This window comes from Chelonoidis abingdonii, chromosome 2 (genome assembly GCF_003597395.2).
Source record: "Chelonoidis abingdonii isolate Lonesome George chromosome 2, CheloAbing_2.0, whole genome shotgun sequence".
NCBI lineage: Eukaryota > Metazoa > Chordata > Testudines > Testudinidae > Chelonoidis > Chelonoidis abingdonii.
The window spans coordinates 131737912-131757617 of NC_133770.1; the positions used below are offsets into that span (position 1 = coordinate 131737912).

The window sequence follows — 19706 nt, forward strand, 5'->3', positions numbered from 1 at the left end:
GTGTACTTATGAATCCGACTTGGTATCCCAGTGATGGGAAGTTAGTGAATGGTAATGCCAAATAGTTATAAGGGCGCTAAGGTGATCCCCGGCAATCCAAGACACGGTAAGTTCACGTCAAGTACGGCAAATTATTCGAAATCTAATAGTGTAAGAATAAACTTGAGACGATCATAGAAGAACAAACGTTGAGCAATAGTCAAGCAATGGTTCGGTAAAGGGAAAGTCGTGTCTGACAACATCCTATAGAGTCTTTTGAGGGTCACAAAGTGGACAAGGGGGATTCCAGTGGACATAGTGTACCTTAGATTTCCAACAATATGCCTTGTACAAGGGTTTCCTCAGTCCAAAGGCTTCTTACATAAATTAGCTGCATGGGATTAAAAAGGAAGGTCCTTTCATAGACTGAGAAAAGGTTAAAAGACAGGGAACAATGGGTAGGAAGTAGGGTACATTCTTCAGAGGAGGGGTAACTAGCCGGTGTTCCCCAAGGGTCAGTTGGTGAAAGATCTCACAAACTAAGTGATGGGCACAAAGGCAAATTGAAATTTAATGTGGATAAGATGTAATAGCAATGCATATTGGAAAAAGTAACCTCAACTAGACATATCTGAGGGGCGAATTTAGCTACAATGATCAGAAAAAGACTTGGAGCATCGTGGATAGTTCTCTGAAGATGATCCACGACCGTGCACCAGGCAATAAAAACAGCAAACGAATGTTAGGAATCGTTAAACAAGGGGAAGAGAATAAGACAGAATATATTATTCGCCCTTATTAAATCATGCACCCACATCTCGATGCTTATCGTACAGATGTGGTCTCCTCACCTCAAAAAAGATAGTCTAGGCACTAGAAAGGGCAACTAAAAATGATTAAGGGTTGGAGAGAGGTCCCATATTATGAGGAAAGATAAAGAGGCTTAGGCCTCGATAGCTTGGAATAAGAGGAAGACGAGAGGGCGGCAGTGATAGTATAATAAATCATTGAGTGATGTGAGAAAAGTGGATAAGGAAAAGTATTTTATTCTCTCATAATAGAACTAGGGGTCATACAAAATGAAGGCAGCAGGTTTATAAGCAATAAAAAACGTTCTTCATCAGCATCATCAACTTGTGAATCTTACCTGAGGAATTGTGAGGCGGGACTAGAACGTGTTGAAAAGAGAAATGGAATAATTCACGGAGGATTAAGTCATAAATGGCTATTAGCCAGGATGGGTAAGGAATGGTGTCCCTAGCCTCTGTTTGTCAGAGAATGGAGATGGATGGCAGGAGAGAGATCACTTGATCATTGCCTGTTAGGTTCACTCCCTCTGGTGCACCTGGCACTGGCCACTGTCGATAGACAGATACTGGGCTAGATGGACCTTTGGTCTGACCCAGTACGGCTGTTCTTATGTCAGTGGGGATCCTGGCCGGAACACACTGACATCAGCTCTGGGTGTACCACAGCCAGACTAGAGTCGGCTGCCCCCAGGCTACTTCCGACCTCCCCCTCTATCAGTGCCTGCATCTGATCGGCGTCCTCTACGGCTGCAAGCACCATGGGCTCTTTGGGGTACTCTGCGAGCAGTAAGCTTGGCAGCTCCTCTGGGTCCCTTCTCTCTGGTAGGTTTACTGGCTCCTCTGGTCAGCATCTGGCCTCAACGGGTATGGGCAGTCCTCGGGGCGGTCACAGGCAGCAGGAGTCTCCCCAGCGGGAGCTAAGGCTCCAGTGTCTGGCCTCTCTGGCGACCAGGCAGCCTCTGAGCCTTGGAGTTGGGCTTTTATACTTCCGGTCTTGCGCCTTGACCTCTGCCCACTTTGGCATCTGGAGGGGCTAGTCCCTCTCTGGGGTGGCTGGGAGCCAGGTCGCCTCACTACAGCTAGTAGCATGTCTGGCACTTTTCTTGGTGTGCAAGTTCAGATAATTGCAATCAATGAGAAGGCAGTGTACATCCAATGAATGACCCGAGTGTGTACACCTGAGTCTACGTCCAATTCATGACCTATGTGGTGTTGCTGACAGAGTTGTGCACTGATGCAATCAGTTTTTAGATTTGTCCAAAAACTGCATGTGCTTTTTCACAGGATCAACTTATTGCTAGGGCCTCTTGTGAGATTCTCTGAATGAGGAGCCATCTGAGCCAGTAAGAGAGCTCAAACAGATGCACTTTGCAGTTTATCATGCAACTACAGAAGCTGCAAATCTGTGCTTCAGGCTTTTGGCGCAGACACTGCAGAAGAGTGAGACACAAGCAGAGACAAACTCATTTGTTGAAACCATGGATTGTTTGGAGACAGCATTTGACAACATTTCCACAGTCTGAAACAATGGACTTAGGCACAACTGTGACACTGCTGAACTCGCTAGCTGAGTTTGTGGCAGCACAATGGAAAATTTTTGAAGAATACCATGAGTCTGCAACATCTTTAAGTTCTACAGCTAACTTTTAGTTAAAATGGCAACATCATCCAAAGCATATGGCTGATGAGAGTGAGGAACCTGCTGTTTTGCTGAATAGTGAAAAGTTCAAAGTTGAGTAATTCTAGGTGACTCACTTGTCAGCCATCTCAACAAAAAAATGTATGCATATTCAAAAACAAACAACTGTTTCTGTTTTGTAAAAGGTAACCTTGACAATACTGTTAGTCTCTCAGAAGTTTAATTGAATTCTGTTCAGAGAACCTCAATAAAGAGATATTTGAAGAATGGGTACAATGGTGCTCACTTATAGAGCAGTTTGCCTCCAAGCTGTTATCACAAGCTCTGCCTATGCTGCAAATGCTGATCATAATCAACATGCATAATTTGCAAACAACATTTCCAAATGTCTTTATTGCACAACGCATTTACCTGTCTCAAAGTGCAGTGGTGAAAGGTCTTTTTTCACATTTAAAAAATGCTTTATGTGCTACAACAGTTCAAGAAAGACTTAAGTCGCAGGCCTGGTCTGCACTACACAGTTTGGTTGACAAAACACTGGATGTGTACGCACTGCAATGCTGCTTCTGCTGACAAAACTGTCCTGCTTTGCCACCAAAGTAAAACTACCTCAGTGAGAGGTATGGAGCTTTTTGTTACAAGTTTATATTGACAGAGTGTGAGTGTAGACACCACGCTTCGTTATGTCACTGTAAATAGCCTTCAGGAGGTGTTCCACAATGCCCATCCTGACCGCTCTGAGTCAGTGGTTTGAACTCTGCTGACCTGCACCAAGGCACACAGGCAGCAACCCCTCTCCCTTGAAATCACTGGGAATTTTTTTAATTCCACTGTTTGCTTGGCTTAGACATCGTATCTTCCCAGCCAACCATGGTGGCTCCATGAAGCTCCCACTTGGAGCACACCAAAGCTGTTGGATCTGCTGAGAATGTGGGGAGAGGAGGCTGCACAGTCTCCTCTGATACCTTCAATACCTACAGACAATTTCTCATTGCTTGTTGGAAAATGGCTATGAACAGAACATGCACCAGTGCCATGCGAAGATAAAGGAGCTGAGACAGGTGTACCGGTAGGCAAACCATCGCTCTGGTCCTGCACTGAAGACCTGCTGCTTCTACAAGGAGCTGGATGCCATCCTTGGCAGTGAACCAACCTCCACCACCACAAACCCTGTGGATACTTCAGCGGGGCTAGAGGCAGTTAACAGTGGACTTAACACCAAGGACGAAGTCATGGATGAGGAGGTTGAGTTGGAGGACAATGTGGAGCACACAGCAGGGATGTCTGATGGTGCTGCAAGTCGGGAACCATTTTCCGGACCAGAGGGGTCTAGCCAGTCCCTGCAGTCCACCTCTGACATGCATAATGCAGGAGAGGAGAACCTGGTAAGTCATCTTTTTGAGTTGATGCTGCTCGGTTATATGAGGTAGAGTTCTCCTTTGCTCTGTATATTCTAGAAGTGGGTGAAGGGATGGAAGTATACAGAACTACTTGTATTTGAGTGTGTTCCACATTCCCCTGTGCAGCTAAGCAGCGTGGTGGAATGGTGTGTTAATGCACACCAGAATTTCAGGGAATCTTCCAAAGAGATTTCTAGGAAACTTTCCTGGACGTACTTGCCCATTCTCTGCCAAAGATTCCATGGCAGAGCTGCTTTGTTCCTTCCCCTATTGTAGGAAACTTTCCCATGCCACTCAGCAATAATTTTGCAGGGACCAAAGTGGCACACAGGTGAGCAGCATAGGGACTGGGTCTGTAGCCACACACATGCAGGAGATGCACCCTTGCATCCTTGCTTACCCTCAGGGTGAGATAATAGTTACAATGACCTCCCGCCTGTGGAAAATGGTGTTGGAATTTACAATATTGTCCTTAGTCAACTGCACTGATCCCCTTAAAAAAACACCTAGTTCCTTAGCCCGATCTTGAACGCCCAGCCCCCACCCGGCCACACTCACCATGTTCAGGGCATTCATCGAGATATGTGCTTCCAAGAGGACAGTGAGAAAGTGATTTGTATGTTAAGACGTGTATTGATTCAATTCTGTGCATGAACTAACAATCATGCTTCTGTATATTGTTTCTTGTGCTTCTGCAGATTAGATTTCACCTTCAGAGCAATCCTTTACACACTGCCTTGTGGACATTCCAGATAAAGAAGCAACCAAGGCGAAGCAGTGAGGATATTTCAGAGAGGTGCTCCAATCTTCAGAGGCCGGGAAAAAAAAAAAATCAAGGAAGTAGAGAGAGACCCTCAAGGAAAAATTTAAAATAGAAAGACAGGACAGAAAGGAGAGTGAGCATCAAATTTTAAAGGACCAGCAGTAGATGATTAAAGTGTTGGAGGTGCAAACAGAGATATTGAAGTCACTAATCATGCTCCAGGCTGAACACGTGTGCTCGCATCCCCTCTCTCCTCTACCACAGCTGATCCAGAATGGCTTTCCATGCCCTCTCCAATCTTCTCCCACACATTCCTTGCAACTTACCGGAACGTCTCCTACCCTGTTCACTTCACACCTTCATACAGCTTCCAAAATGATAGCTGGATTTACACATAACATTGCAGGGCAGTGTAGGCTCTCATAGTGATTTCCTTTCTCACCATGCCTTTTGTGGGTATTGTTAATTGGTATTTAATCAAAACAACTTTGACAGATGAGCCATCTTCATTTGTCTCCTACACATGGTGCTTGATTGTTGTAGTAATGCAGAGTGGCAGTTTGATCATTTGCTGACTACAAATCCCGGCCAAGAATCATCATGATTTTCATGCAAGGTGGTGAGTTTACAAAGCATTGCAGAGTGCTATATGTAAAGATACATTACTGGTGCTCATTATCAAAATATTGCCTCAAAGCCTTCCTGATTTGAATAGAGCCCCTTTAATAGCCCTGGTATCTGGCTGCTCAAATTCAGTAGTCAGGCGCTCCACCTCTGTGCTCCACCCTAGGGGAAACTTTTCACTCTTAGCCTCACAAATATTATGGAGTGTGTAGTAGGTCGCTATGACCATGGGAATGCTGACATAAAGGCAGTGCCAGCATGCTTTTCATCTGCCAAATGCACATTCTATGGTCATTCTGCACCTACTCAGCCTATTGTTGAAGTACTTGTTGCTGCTGTTCAGGTTTCCCATGTAAGTCTTTGAGACAAGGGAACAAGGGGTATGCTGGATTTCCCAGGATGACTATGGGCATTTCAGTATCCCCCACTGGAATATTCTGCTCTAGAAAGAAAGCCCTGGGTTGAACCTTTCTGCACAGGCCAGTGTTCCTGAAGATGCATACGTCATGCAGCTTCCTTGATCATCCCACGCTGATGTCAGTGAAACACCCTTGGTGATGCACAAGCGCTTGCAATACCATAGAGAATTACTCTTTTCTACTGATGTATTCTGTCACAAGATGGTTCAGGGCCAAAATTGAAATAGGCATGCCATCTGTGTCGCCCCTTCGCAGTTAGGAAATCCCATTGCTGCAGAACAGTGCTATTTCACGCACATTGCCAAGAGCCACAATCCTTTGTATCAGAATGTGGTTAATAATCCTGCACACTTGTGTTAACAGTTGACTTCCTAACTTTAAACTGATTCGCTACCAACCAGTAGCAGGCTGGAGTCGCCAACTTCTTCACAGTGATTGCCATTTGCTTCTCCATGGATAGAGAAGCTCATTTTGGTGTCCTTGCACCACAGTGATGAGGTAAGCTCTGTGCGCACAGTTCCAGGAAGGTGGCTTTCTGCATCTGAAAGTTTTTCAGCCAGTGCTTGTCATCCCAGACCTGCATAATGATGCGATCCCACTATTCACTGCTTGTTTATGAGCCCAAAAGCCACTGTGTTCATCTGCTCCATGAATGCCCAAAGTAATCTGGTTGTGTTTCTCTCTGTGGCACTCAGCAGGTAAGGCAACTCTGATTCCTGTTCAGATTGGGATAACCCACAACGCCCAGACCACCCTGCCGAGCCCCAGCCACCTTCAGCTGGAGCCCCTGCAGAGTCCCATTGCTCCTCCATCAGAACCCCCCCACCAACTGTGTCAAGGTCAGGTGCAGCCTCACTGCCTAGTCCCTATACCAGGGGAGGTGGGCACTTCAGGATGATCTCTCACTCTAATGCAGCCTGTGGCCTGTGCTCCCCACTACCATGCTGAAGCCACATTTATTTGACAAAATTTTCAGAATTTTGCAGAATTTTAAAATGTGTGCAGAATTCCCTCAGGAGTAGTTATACCTGTGCAATTCATTGTCATTGGTGGTTGTTGCACAGGTGCAATTGAGGGCAACGCTAAAAATTATGAGGTTGCACAGGTATCTGCACAGTTGGAAATTAGACAGCTTTGTTCTGGGATGTGCAATCCAGAAAAATGGGGCAAATAAATAATTTTGCATACCTCTGGAATGTCTTCCATTATGTTTCACAGTATGCAGGACATTAAAGGATTGTCTCAATTACAGTTCTACCTGAACATTGTGATTTTATATAGGAAATAAACTTCCTGCCTGTTGGTCTGTAGATGAGATCTGTGGCTGCTGTGCTTAAGATTCTTAGTATCCATTAGTCTAATGCTAGTAGTTAGCTGTCTTTCTGCAGAAGTATTGGGGTCAAATACACAGCTGTTGTAAGGGGACAAACATCTTACTGAAACAAATTCAGGTAGTCCTGATTCAAATCACTGTATTTTATAGCACAAACAAGGGGGCATCAGTTCCCCTTTTCTATATCAGGAACCCCTGCGCTTGGGGTGGTGGGCACTGTCCCATAAGACATTCAGTTTCTGAAATGGTGCTAAACATTTTGTTTGCTCACGCTTTCCACTCAACTTTATTCACCTGTGTGCACTGTAAATTTCCATCATCTTCAGAAATAGCTATGTAGTCAATGTGTTTCAATACTGTGATTAAAGAGTAGATAGGGCCAAAACCATTTTGATTTACCTGCATTAAGAAACAGCAAACTTGTAATTAACAGCTCATAGTGGTCGTATTGGAAACTGTACTGCAGACAGATCTCAGGCATATGTTTTCCCTACTCAGTCATATCATATAATCTTACTTTCAAGCCTTGCCTATGCTAAGGAATTTGCAAAAGTTTCCCAGTGCAAGGTAGGCCTGTCTTGAGAGGTTTCAGAGTAGCAGCCACGTTAGACTGTGTCCGCAAAAAGAACAGCAGTACTTGTGGCACCTTAGAGGCTAACAAATTTATTTGAGCATAAGCTTTTGTGGACTACTGCATGAGAAGAATAATTGGGTATATACCAATCTCCTAGAACTGGAAGGGACCTTGAAAGGTCATCAAGTCCAGCCTCCTTTCTTCACTAGTAGGACCAAGTACTGATTTTTGCCCCAGATCCTTAAGTGGCCCCCTCAAGGATTGAGCTCACAACCCTGGGTTTGGCAGGCCAATGCTCAAACCACTGAGCTATCCCTTCCCTTCATACAGCTGATGAAGTGGGCTGTAGCCCATGAAAGCTTATGATCAAATAAATTTGTTAGTCTGTAAGGTGTCACAATTACTCCTTGCCTTGACATGAGTAATTTAACATGGATGAGGGCTTATTTCTTGGGGAAACAGGTTAAGGAGGTAAATGAATCAGCAGGCTGGAACCAGAATGTCTATAGTAGTTAAGATAAGGTTGAACATCAAGGGACTATGAACAGTGGACAAGATAATGGATAAAATAAGCCTGAACTGTAAAATGAGGTAAAGAGTATGTGCCTGGAAAGTGCATGCTGTACAGGGACTTGTTTCTACAAAGTGGTCAAGCCAATCCCAAAATGTATGACACAGCATATAGTTAATGCAATGTAATGTGTAAATGTATATAGAGGAAGAGGTTTGCTGTTTAACTTTGGATGTGAGGCACACCCTATATCCCACCCCATAAGCTTGAGTTTGATCAATTTAGCATAGCTTTGATGTATGCCAAATAAAGGAACCTGAGTGACAAGACTGTAGTCAAACTATGTTCTTGGGTAACCTAGTGGAAGAGATTTTGGAATGCCAACATGCAGCTTTACTAATAGTAGCAACATTGGGACTGTTGGGATAAATAAGATTGCCATGACAACTGTTACATTGTTTAGGATTCCTCTGGGCAGAGTGGTAAAAAACACGGGTGGCTACAGATTTATCTATGCTAATATTCCTGCCATTGGTAGTATTAGTGGTGTTAGCAATGGTGAGAAACATTTACCAAAAAAAAAAAAATCTTGTAGACAGCGTCTGAGAGTAGAATTATATGACAAGATGATAAAAGAGCTTGAGTCTGCAGTACCACTTCCACTGTTAGTACCACAGGTGAATTTGCGTTGGCAGTGAATTACAGATCAGACTTTTGCCGGTATAGACATTGCACCTAGAATCAGAAGTCTACCTACTACTTTGTTTAAACACAATTTAACAATTCTGATAAGTGACAAGTATCAGTGTCAGCAGATTTTGTTTTCCTCAAGTATAACCATATTGTACAATCTTGCTATAGACTGCCACACTTCCCTGTATGAGTGATTAGAGAAATCATGCCAGAACACTTCTAGGAAAAAATGTTTAAACAGCTGTAACTATCACATGTTGTATGGCAATTTGACAAAAAATGGTTGCATGCCTATACTATGACACGTGTAACCACATCTTGAAGAAAAACAGTATCCCACTCAGGTGGAGGGAAAGAGGGAGGAAAGATGTATTTTGATGGTAATTTTATCCACTTCAAAGATTTGTTACTACTGGATCACTGCAGCACTGTTAAAGCATATTCAGCTTTTACATGATGTTTTAATTTGAATTACATGTAAATACTATGACTATCATTTAAATAATAAAATTAATATTTCTGTGATCAGAACTTGGCTGAGTGAACATGACATCATCAAGACCACATGATACTCCATGTTTTTTCTGAAATGTTATCTGAGCAATTTTCCACATTTTCACAGATGAATGCTAGTTGGGGATTTGCCACATCCTTAATTAATTCCTATGAAACCTGCAAGAGATTGAGGCCAAGTAGTCACTTCAAAATGACTGATGATTTTGTGTGCATTTTTTTGTGGGGGAGAGGGGTTGCTCAGTTAGAGACCTTAAAGGGACTGATTTTTCAGAGGGTGAGTACCTATTACTTTATGAGAAGACAGTGACAAAAGCAAAACAGGGAATTGGAAGATGCATTTGCAAGATTAGCTTCACAGAAGGGTCCCATCTTGTTGGGGTCCCTTAGGGGTAAAAGCAGCATCCTCTCTCAGGTTGCTTCCCTCATCCTTAGTTTCAGCAGGAATTATGAGGTCATGTTTGCCTTAAAAGGAGATGCTTGGTAGCACCACCGTGAAGGTTTTGGACAAAATAAGGCTCAAATTTTGTGGTACATTACACGCCAGCTGCATGTTGTCCTTTTGCAAGCAAGGAGCTATCCAGGGTGCTTTACTCAATCTAACAAATTTACCATAAAATTAAAATATATTGAATATTAGTATTTATTTATCTGCAGTAAAGACGTTACTAAAATAAGATTATTTGGTAAAGACTCAACTAGCTTCTTGAGACCTGATCATGCAGTCCAAACGTAGTAAATGGGAATATTCACATTTGTTGTTCTGCACATGCTTTGGCACTTTGTTGAATTGGGATCATAAGCAAAACAGAGTTTTGCAAGTGTGAGGATTGCAGATTTGGGCCCTTAACATGCATTCCTACCTACTGTTATGTATTCCAAAACAGTAACTCGGTGATTTAAAATGTTTCTTTTCCTATTTGTTCTAGGGCACTCATCTTTCCTTTCTTGATTCGTGGAGGAAAACCAACACCATTCATTACTTTCACACTAGCACTCATATTCTGTGTCTATAATGGATACTTGCAAGGTCGGAGCTTAAGTAATTATGCAGAATATCCTTCTGGTTGGCTGAAAGGTCCTTGTTTCATTGTAGGTGAGTTGAATAAAAGCATGCTGTTTTATGAGAACCAAAAGCAAAAATGATTATTGTAAGTCTTTATGAAAAATGAACATAAAATTATAGTTCTCAGAAATGGGGATCCAGTGGTCTAGACTTCTTTTGTTATTAGACCTGCTTATTGTGATACAATGGAGGTCATTTAATCTTTATTTTTCTCTCCTTACTTCCACTTTTGAGTTTTGATTCCCTCTTCTGATGTGCTGTCTGAGCAACTGTATATCTATCAGCCTGACATTGGTCCTGGGAAAAAAAATGGAATGGCTGAAATGGGTCTGGATTAATATAGAATTAAAGGAGGTCAATAAAATTGTCAGTCAACATGGGTTTATGGAAAACTGACTAATTTGATGCCCTTTTTTGATGAGTTTACAAGTTTGGTTGATAAAGGTAATAGTGATGATGTAATATCCTTAGACTTCTGTAATGCAGTTTACATGGGTCCACATGACATTTTAATTAAGAAGCTAGAAGAAAGTGAACATGAAATACATTAAATGGATTAAAGGCTGATTAAATTACAGGTTTCAATGTAAATGTGGGCTCATTCATTCAGTGTTTTCTGGTGTGGTCCCACAGGGATCAGTTTTTGGTTCTGTGCTCTTCAATGTTTTTATCAGTGATCTGAAAGAAAATATAAAATTGTTATTGATATTTGTAGATGGGGAACTAAGTAATGAAGAGGACAGATCACTGATACAGAGCTATTTAGATTGCTTGGTAAACTGGGAGCAAGCAAACAATATATGTTTCAATACAGCAAAATGTAAGGTCCTAAATCTAGGAACAAAGAATGTAGGCCATACTTACAGGATGGGGGATTCTATCCAGGGAACCAAGGACTCTGAAAAAGATTTGAGGGTCATGGTAGATAATGAATGAACATGAGCTGCTGGTGTAACATTGTGGTCTTGAATGTAAAACCAAGGAATATTGGGTTGGAGTAGAAAGGTCACATTACCTCTGTATTTGGCACTATTGTGACTGCTATTAAAATACAATGTCCAGGTCTGGTGTCCTCAATTCAAGAAGGAGAGGGTTGGAGAATTGGAGAAGATTCAGAGGAGATCCAGGAGAATAAGTAAAAGATTGGGAAATGCTTTACAGTGAAAGTTGCAAAGAGCAGAATCTATGTAATTTAACAAAGAGACGTTTAAGGAGTCACTTGGTTACCGTCTATAAATACTTACATGGAGAACAGAAATTTGATATTAGAGGGCTCTTCAGTCTAGCAGACACAGATCCAATGGCTGGAAGTTGAAGATTCAGATTTGAAGTACGGCACAAATTTTTTAACACAGAGTAATTGACTATTGGAGTAATTTTCCAAAGGTTGTAGTGGATTGTCCATCACTGGCCATTTTAAAATCAGAATTGGCTGTTTTTTCCAAAAGATATTCTCTAGTACAAACAGGAATTAATTCAGGGAAATGCTATAGTCTTTGTTATGCAGGAGGTCAAACAAGGAGTAGGTCTACACTTAAAATGCTGCAGCAGCACAGTTGCATCTGTGTGTATTTACACTAGCCAGTGTAATTAATCCACCTCCAGCAGAGGCAATAGCTATGTTAACAGGAGAAGCTTTCCCGTCGACATAGTGCTGTCTACACCAGAGGTTAGGTTGGTATTAGAGGTATGGATTTTTCACACCCCGAGCATCATACTTATACCAATGTAAGTTTATAGTATGGTCATGGCCTAGATGATCACAATAGTTCCTTCTGGCCTTATAATCTATGAATCAGTGAAGGAAGTTTTGGAACAAATTGATAAACTAAACAGGAATAACAACGAGGAGGTGCTACAAGGACTCCTTATTGTTTTTGTTGATACAGACTAACAGGGCTACCACTCTGTAAACAGAAATAAGTCACCAGAATCAGATGGTATTCACCCAACAGTTCTGAAGGAACGCTAATGTGAAATTGCAAAACTACTAACTGTAATAGGTCATTTACATCAGCTTCTGTACCAAAATGACTGGAGAATAGCTAATGTGACGCCAATTTTTTTAAAAGGGCTCCACAGGTGATCCCAGCAATTACAGCCGGTAAGCCTGACTTCAGTACCGAGCAAACTGGTAGAAACTATAATAAAGAACAAAATTGTCAGACATAGATGAACATAATTTGTTAGGGAAGAGTTAGCATGGTTTTTGTAAAGGGAAATAATGCCTCACCAATTTACCAGAATTCTTTGAGGGGGGTCACCAAGGTCCCTTACCAAAGGCTCTTAAGCAAAGTAAGCTGTCATGGGATAAGAGGGAAAGTCCTCTTATGGAATGGTAACTGGTTAAAAGATAGGCAACAAAAGATAGGAATAAATGGTCAGTTTTCAGAATGGAGAGAGGTAAATAGTGTGTCCCCCAGGGGTCTATACAAGCCCCAGTCCTATTCAATATATTCATAAATGATCTGGAAAAAGAGGTAAACAGTGAGGTGGCAGAATTTTCAGATGATACAAAATTGTTCAAGTTAGTTAAGTTCCAGGCAAATTGTGGAGAGCTACCAAATGATCTCTCAAAACTGGGTGACTGGGCAACAAAATGGCAGATGAATTTCAAATGTGATAAATGCAAAGTAATGCACATTGGAAAACATAATCCCAACTATACATAGCCAATTTAGACCCCATAATTTTCCACTCAAGAAAGAGATCTCGGAGTCATTGTGGATAATTCTCTGAAAACATCCACTCAATGTGCAGTGGCAGTCAAAAAAGTAAATAGAATGTTGGGAGTGTCAAAGTTAGAATGAGGACTCACAATTTGTCAGACCACTCTGTTTATTAGCGCAGCGCTCCGCCAATAATATTCAGAATATGTGAGTACCCATGCAAGGCCTAAACAGTCTTATTTATACAGATAAAAGAGCGGGAATTAGACAAAGAAAGCAAAAACAGTAAAAATCACCTGGGGCACAGCATGCATATCCCACTTCCTTACTAACTGTTATCGATCTAAGGCTAATACTTCACCAATTGCCCTTAAAAGGTATGTTAATCTCTGTCATTCCTGACCACCTGGATTTGCAACATTCCAGACAATTTTGCTTAAGGTACAGACATACATTGTCTTTAATCCTTTACTAGTTTCTTCAATATAATTCATTCTACTCACAGGAGTCGATTAGAAGAGGACAATTAATGAGACAGATAAATATCATTTGTCTCTGTATAAATTCTGTGGTACATCCCACATCTTGATATTACTGCGCATGCAGTAAAGGTTCAGAAAAGGGCAACAAAAATGATTAGGGGTATGGAATGGCTGCCATATAAGGAGAGATAAATAAGACTAGGACTTTTCAGCTTGGAAAAGAGATGACTAAAGGGGGATATGATAGAGATCTATAAAATCATGACTGGTGTGGAGAAAGTAAACAAGAAAGTGTTATTTACACCTCATAACACAAGAACAAGGAATCACCAATAGGCAGCGGATTTAAAACAAAAAAAAGTATTTTTTCACACAATGCACAGTCAACCTGTGGAACTCCTTACCAGAAGATGTTGTGAAGGCCAAGCCTATAACAGGGTTCAAAAAAGATCTAGATAAGTTCATGGAGGATAGGTCCATCCATGGCAATTAGCCAGGATGGGCAGGGATGGTGTTCCTAGCCTCTTTTGCCAGAAGCTGGGAATGGGAAATGGGATCAATCACTTGATGATTACCTGTTCTGTTCATTCCCTGTGGGGCACCTGGCATTAGCCACTGTCAGAAGACAGGATACTGGGCTAGATGGACCTTTGATCTGACCCAGTATGGCCGTTGTTATGTTCTTATGAAAAACTCTCTTTTGGAAATTATCTGCTGGGCTAGAGTCACAAAGAAACGTAAGTGTGATAACACTGAGCACTGCCACGCCTAACTTTGAGGCACCTAGAAAATCACTGGGATTCACAAAGCCTGGGTTAGGCGCCTAGGTTTCCTATACAATGAATAGGAAGAAATAGTTGCCTCTCAATGGGATTCACAAGAGTCAGCATTCTAGGCAGTTCCTCACCTAAGCTAGCCAATGGGAGCTGCCGAAAAAGAAGGGATATGTGTTAAGCCCTGCCACTCTCATAGAGATAAGCACCTGAGCCTGCGCTGGAGGGAGTCATTGGAGCCAGGGGACTGGATCCTGGGTCTTCCCCTCCTATGTGAGTGCTCAAACACCAGTCTAGATAGTCATTCTCAGGCTTGTGTGCTTTCACTTTCTTTGTCTGGCCCAATTACTTTTTAAAAATTATTTATCTACAGTGGAACAGCTTCAACAAGAGAGATTGAGGGAACTCCACATCAGAATATCTTATAGTCTAGTGGTTAGAGAACTAACTAACAGAAGTGGCAGATCCCTGTCCTAATCCCTTCATCTCCTGAGGTGGAGAGGGGGATGTGACTCAAGGACATCTTGAAGCCAACTGAGAGATGGCACTGTGGTACATAACAGTTGGAGATCCCTTGGGTAAGGCATCTGTCTTCAGTGATCTTAAACTCAAAAAGGAAGCTTACAAGAAGTGGACATTTGGACAGATGATTAGGGAGGAGTATAAAAATATTGCTAGAGTATGCAGGGGTGTAATCAGGAAAGCCAAAGCACAACTGGAATTGTAGCTAGCAAGGGATGTGAAGCGTAACCAGAGTTTCTACGGGTATGTTAGTAACAAGAAGGTGGTCAGGGAAAGTGTGGAACCCTTACTGAATGGGGGAAGTAACACAGTGACAGATGATGTGAAAAAAGCTGAAGTCTCAATGTTTTTTTTTACCTCGGTCTTCACAGACAAGGTCAGCTCCTAGACTGCTGCACTGGCAACACAGCATGGGTGGGAGGTGAGCAGCCCTCAGTGGTGAAAGAACAGGTTAAGGACTATTTAGAAAAGCTGGACATGCACAAGTCCATGGGTCCAGATCTAATGTGTCCAAGGGTGCTGAGGGAGTTGGCTGGTGTGATTGCAGAGCCATTAGCCATTATCTTTGAAAACTCGTGGCATTTGAGGGAGATTCCAGATGATTGGAAAAAGGCAAATATAGTGCCTATCTTTAAAAAAGGGAAGAAAGAGAACCTGACAAAATTATGGAGCAGGTCCTCAAGGAATCTGTTTTGAAGAACTTGGAGGAGAGGAAGGTGATCAGGAAGAGTCAACATGGATTCACCAAGAACAAGTCATGCTTGACCAACTTGATTGCCTTCTGTGATGAGATAACTGGCTCTGTGAATATGGGGAAAGCCATGGATGTGATATATCTTGACTTTAGCAAAGCTTTTGATACGGTCTCCTACAGTATTCTTGCCAACAAGTTAAAAAAGTATGGATTGGATGAATGGACTATAAGGTGGATAGAAATCTGGCTAGATTGTCGGGCTCAAAGGGTAGTGATCAACAGCTCCACGTCTAGTGGGCAGCTGGTATCAAGCAGAGTGCCCTAGGGGTCTGTCATAAGGTATAATTCCCAAATCTGAACCTTAGCATCCAAATTTTGGGTACCTGCATGAATTCCTCTAAGCTTAATTACCAGCTTAGATCTGATAGCCTGCCACCACCCAAAAATATAGTGTTTTGGGGCACTCTGATCTCCCCAACCTTCCTCGGACGCGCAAAACCCATCCTCAGAGTCCTAAACCAGGAAAAATAACATTCCCTTCTCCCCCCCTCCCAGACTTTCTTGAGAGACAGAGTAATCCTGGCACAGAGAGAGAAATTAGCTCTCTCCCTCCCTCCTCCCCCACCAGTCTGTAAACCAATCTGGGATGAAACAGGGAAAGAAAGACGAAGCAGGTTCCTACAAGGAAATCTTTAAATAAAAGAAAGAAAAAGAAAGATAATCAACAAAATAAAAGACAGGTCATGTATAACAGCAAGGAGAAACCTCCTCCAGTACAAAAAATAAAATATCCAAGCTGACGTAAAAAACCACCCAATCACATTGCAAACAGAGTAAAACAGATAAAAGAACAAAATGCCTTTCTCCTAAGAACAAGAAACTTAAAGGAGCTAAGTAAGTCGTCCCCATACCCAAGACAGAAAGCCAAAAAAAAAAACACAGAAAAAAGGACACACCAAATCCTCCACCAGGTTGAAAGTATGTCTCCTGATGCATCTTCAGGTGGTTAGTTCCCGTTAACCTTTCCAGTGAAAGAGAGCTTAACCTTATCTGTTAGAGGGCGCTGGCGGCAGTTGTTACATTATTAATGGACTCGAATGATGACGTGCACCCACAAGTTCAATACACATAAGCTGGGGGAAGTAATACGAAGGTAGGATAGCGTCAGAGGGACCTAGACCAAGATGGAGTTGAGCCAAAAGAAATCTAATGAGTCACAAGGACAATGAAGAGTTTCACAGGAAGAACACCCACTACTCTACAGGGGACGACATAGTCATTCGGCAAAAAGACCTGGGAAAAGGTAGACAGTGAGCAATCAGCAGGCCTTGAGCCCAAAAGCCCTGATTAATAGGAGCATTGCCAGCAGATCGAAGCAAGCACTGGAATGGGTTATAGGGAGGTGGTGGAATCTCCATCCTTAGAGGTTTTTAAGGCCCAGCTTGACAAAGCCTTGGCTGGGATTATTTAGTGGTGTTGGTTCTGCTTTGAGCACGGGATTGAACTAGATGACCTCCTGAGGTCTCTTCCAACCCTAATATTCTATGATTCTATCTACTAATCCACCAAAGAGTGTCATGCAAGGACTCTAAAAGCCTGTATCACACTGGTTATCATAATCATTTTGAGATGTATGTATGGGTAATAGGTGTAGTTATGTATATGTACTAAAATCATGTTCTTTACATGTGTAAGTTAAGGTAGGCCACTGATTTAGTATTCTGTGGTTCACAATGGATGGCCCTTCACAATCTGAGCAAAATGCTCACTGATTGTGGAGGTTGCGGGGGGAAAGAGAAACAGCATGGGTTATCATGTTAAAGGGTATGACAATGAACTTTTGAAACTATATCTGGGGTGCAGATGAATCTCCAATTAGTCCTTCAGTGCGTGAGGACAAGCTGCCAGTGAGCTTGGATGTCTGAGGCATCTCAGCCAAAGTGGGTAAAAACACTGGGAAAAATACTTGAGGTAAGCTATTTGGTAGGAGATCGGTGAATGCCTCGTTAGTTAAGTTTAGGTTCTAGAAAGGATATTATAATTGTTTTATATGTAACCATTTGTTTCTAATTTTCTTATTTTCTATCACTTAAATGTCTATTCTTTCCTATTAAATAAGCTCTCATAGTGGCCCAATCTGATAGGCAAGCTTTGAGCTCACTTACTGGATAGGCAAGTTAGGTGGAGAAACCCCTATTTTCCACTGGTTCATACATTGCTCTGGAGCTTCAGCGTCTGGATTCTTGGTGTGGGGCTGCAGTGTTTTTGTTCAGAGGCAGAAACATAGGCACCTGGGGAACTTTTACTGAAAGAATTTAGTCGCTGAGAGAATTTAGGCATCTGCAGGATTTGGGGTTAGCTGAGCAGGGGTTTTGTGAATTCCAGTTGGGCCTGATTCTGATTTTTAGGCACCTACGATCTTTTGGGAATCTGGCCTCTAGACAGATGTAGGGCTGCAGTGCTCCAGAAGAAGGAATCTGACTTTAAACAAGGAAAAGAAAGGGATAGGGGAACACTGAACTGTATTCATTTGGTGGAATGAGGAGGTCCGAGTAGAGCACCCATAGGGACACTATTATAAGCATAAGAGAAGGTTAGTCATCCTGTGCAGTAACTGAGATTTTTCAGGATGTGTGTCCCTATGGGTGCTTCACTACTTGCCTTTCTCCCTTCTGCTTCAGAGTTCAAACAGACTCTGAGGCAGAGAAGGAGCTGAGGGCAGATAGACCGCACAGCACTATATAGATGCGTCTCATGGCATGAGACAGGGAGGAGGGTATCTGTGGGCAGCAGGCATTGCTACTGAAGTTCTCCAATCCCATCTACAATGGAACACCCCCAGGGGGACACATCTGAAAGAACCTCAGTTACTGTACTGGGTGAGTAGTGAACAGTGTCCACACAGGGCAGTTAGCATGCATCATTTTAGATTACCTGTTACATCTTAAATCAGGTCTGTCTCTCAACTCATTGAGAGTCCACTTAGCGATTTCAGCGTTTCATCTCCCAATCCAAGGGAAGTCAGTATTTTCCAACTCCTGGTAGTTAGATTTTTGAAAGGTATTGTCAGTGTCTTTCCATGTGTAAAAGAAGTGGTTCCCCTCTCAGACCTTAACATGTGCTTGCTACTCTTGTGGGACCTTCATTTGAGTCCCTAGCATCACATTTTCTTTCCCTCCTTTGCCAAAAGACAGCCTTTCTTATTGCTATAATGTCAGCTAGAGGGAATTTAGGGAGGCTGGCGTGAGTGCTGGAAGCTCCCCCAGCACCCAGACCTTGGCCCTGCCCCCTGCTCGGCCTCCTCCCCTGAGGCCTCACCATCACTGCTCGCGGTGGGGGGCCTCGGTGAAGGGGGATTGGAGGAGAGGAGCAACTCGGTGAGTGATAGGGGCCGTAGGGGAAGGGGTAGAACGGGGACAGGAAGGAGCCAATCAAGGGCAAGCCTTGGGGGAAAGAGACAGGGCTGGAAAAGGAGAGTGTGGACAGAGCCATGGGGGCAAAGCGGAGCGGGGCCTTGAGGCGGAATGCAGGCAAGGCTACAGCCCAGGCATCTGCACTCTCAAATGTGGTGGGTCGTCAAGATGCCTCCAAAGGGAGGAGCGCCACAACCTGTTTGGGGAGGCATAGCATGCCCTGGCTTATTAAACCCACCACCCATGGCCGCACTGCCCCTAATTAGTCTCAGGAGGGACCACAACTAGGTGCAGGATACTATAGAATTCTCTGACTTCAATGCACTGGGTGTGCACACCTGAGTGGAATACACATCTGCACCTACATCTTGAAGAACAACAGTTATAGTATAGGTAAGTAACCATTTTTCTGCTCACTCAGAGCTCATTCTGGATTGGTGCCTAATTATACACAAAGGCCTGGATCCACACAGACATTTAGTTGTTGCAGTGCTGAGTATCATGGCAGCTAATTTTTAGGTGCCTAGGAAATCACAGGAATACAAAATCTGAATTAAGTGTCTAGGCTCACTATACAATGAACGTGGGGGAGGGAGAGGTGCCTTACAACATGATCCACAAAAGACAGAACAGTAGGTGGGGAGCTGCCCAAGCTAGCCGATAGAAGAAGCTGATGAGAGGGGTGTGTGCTAAACTATGCTCTCTGAGATAGATGCCTATCTCTGTTTAGCAATCCATGAAAGGGAACCTACCACCTTGAATTAGGTGCCCAAGTCATTTTTTGTGCGAATGAGTTACCTGCCTCACTCCATGTTCACCTTATAACTTTT

At 42.8% G+C, this 19706-nt stretch overlaps 1 protein-coding gene across 1 annotated transcript in view; it reads left to right on the forward strand.

Annotated features, from left to right (window-relative positions):
* Nucleotides 1-19706, forward strand: part of SRD5A1 (steroid 5 alpha-reductase 1) — a 40854-nt gene that overhangs the window by 8183 nt on the left and 12965 nt on the right. The window contains exon 2 of the mRNA XM_032795122.2: nt 10187-10353. Coding sequence (XP_032651013.1) covers nt 10187-10353 — 167 coding nt within the window. The remainder of the gene's footprint in view (nt 1-10186; nt 10354-19706) is intronic.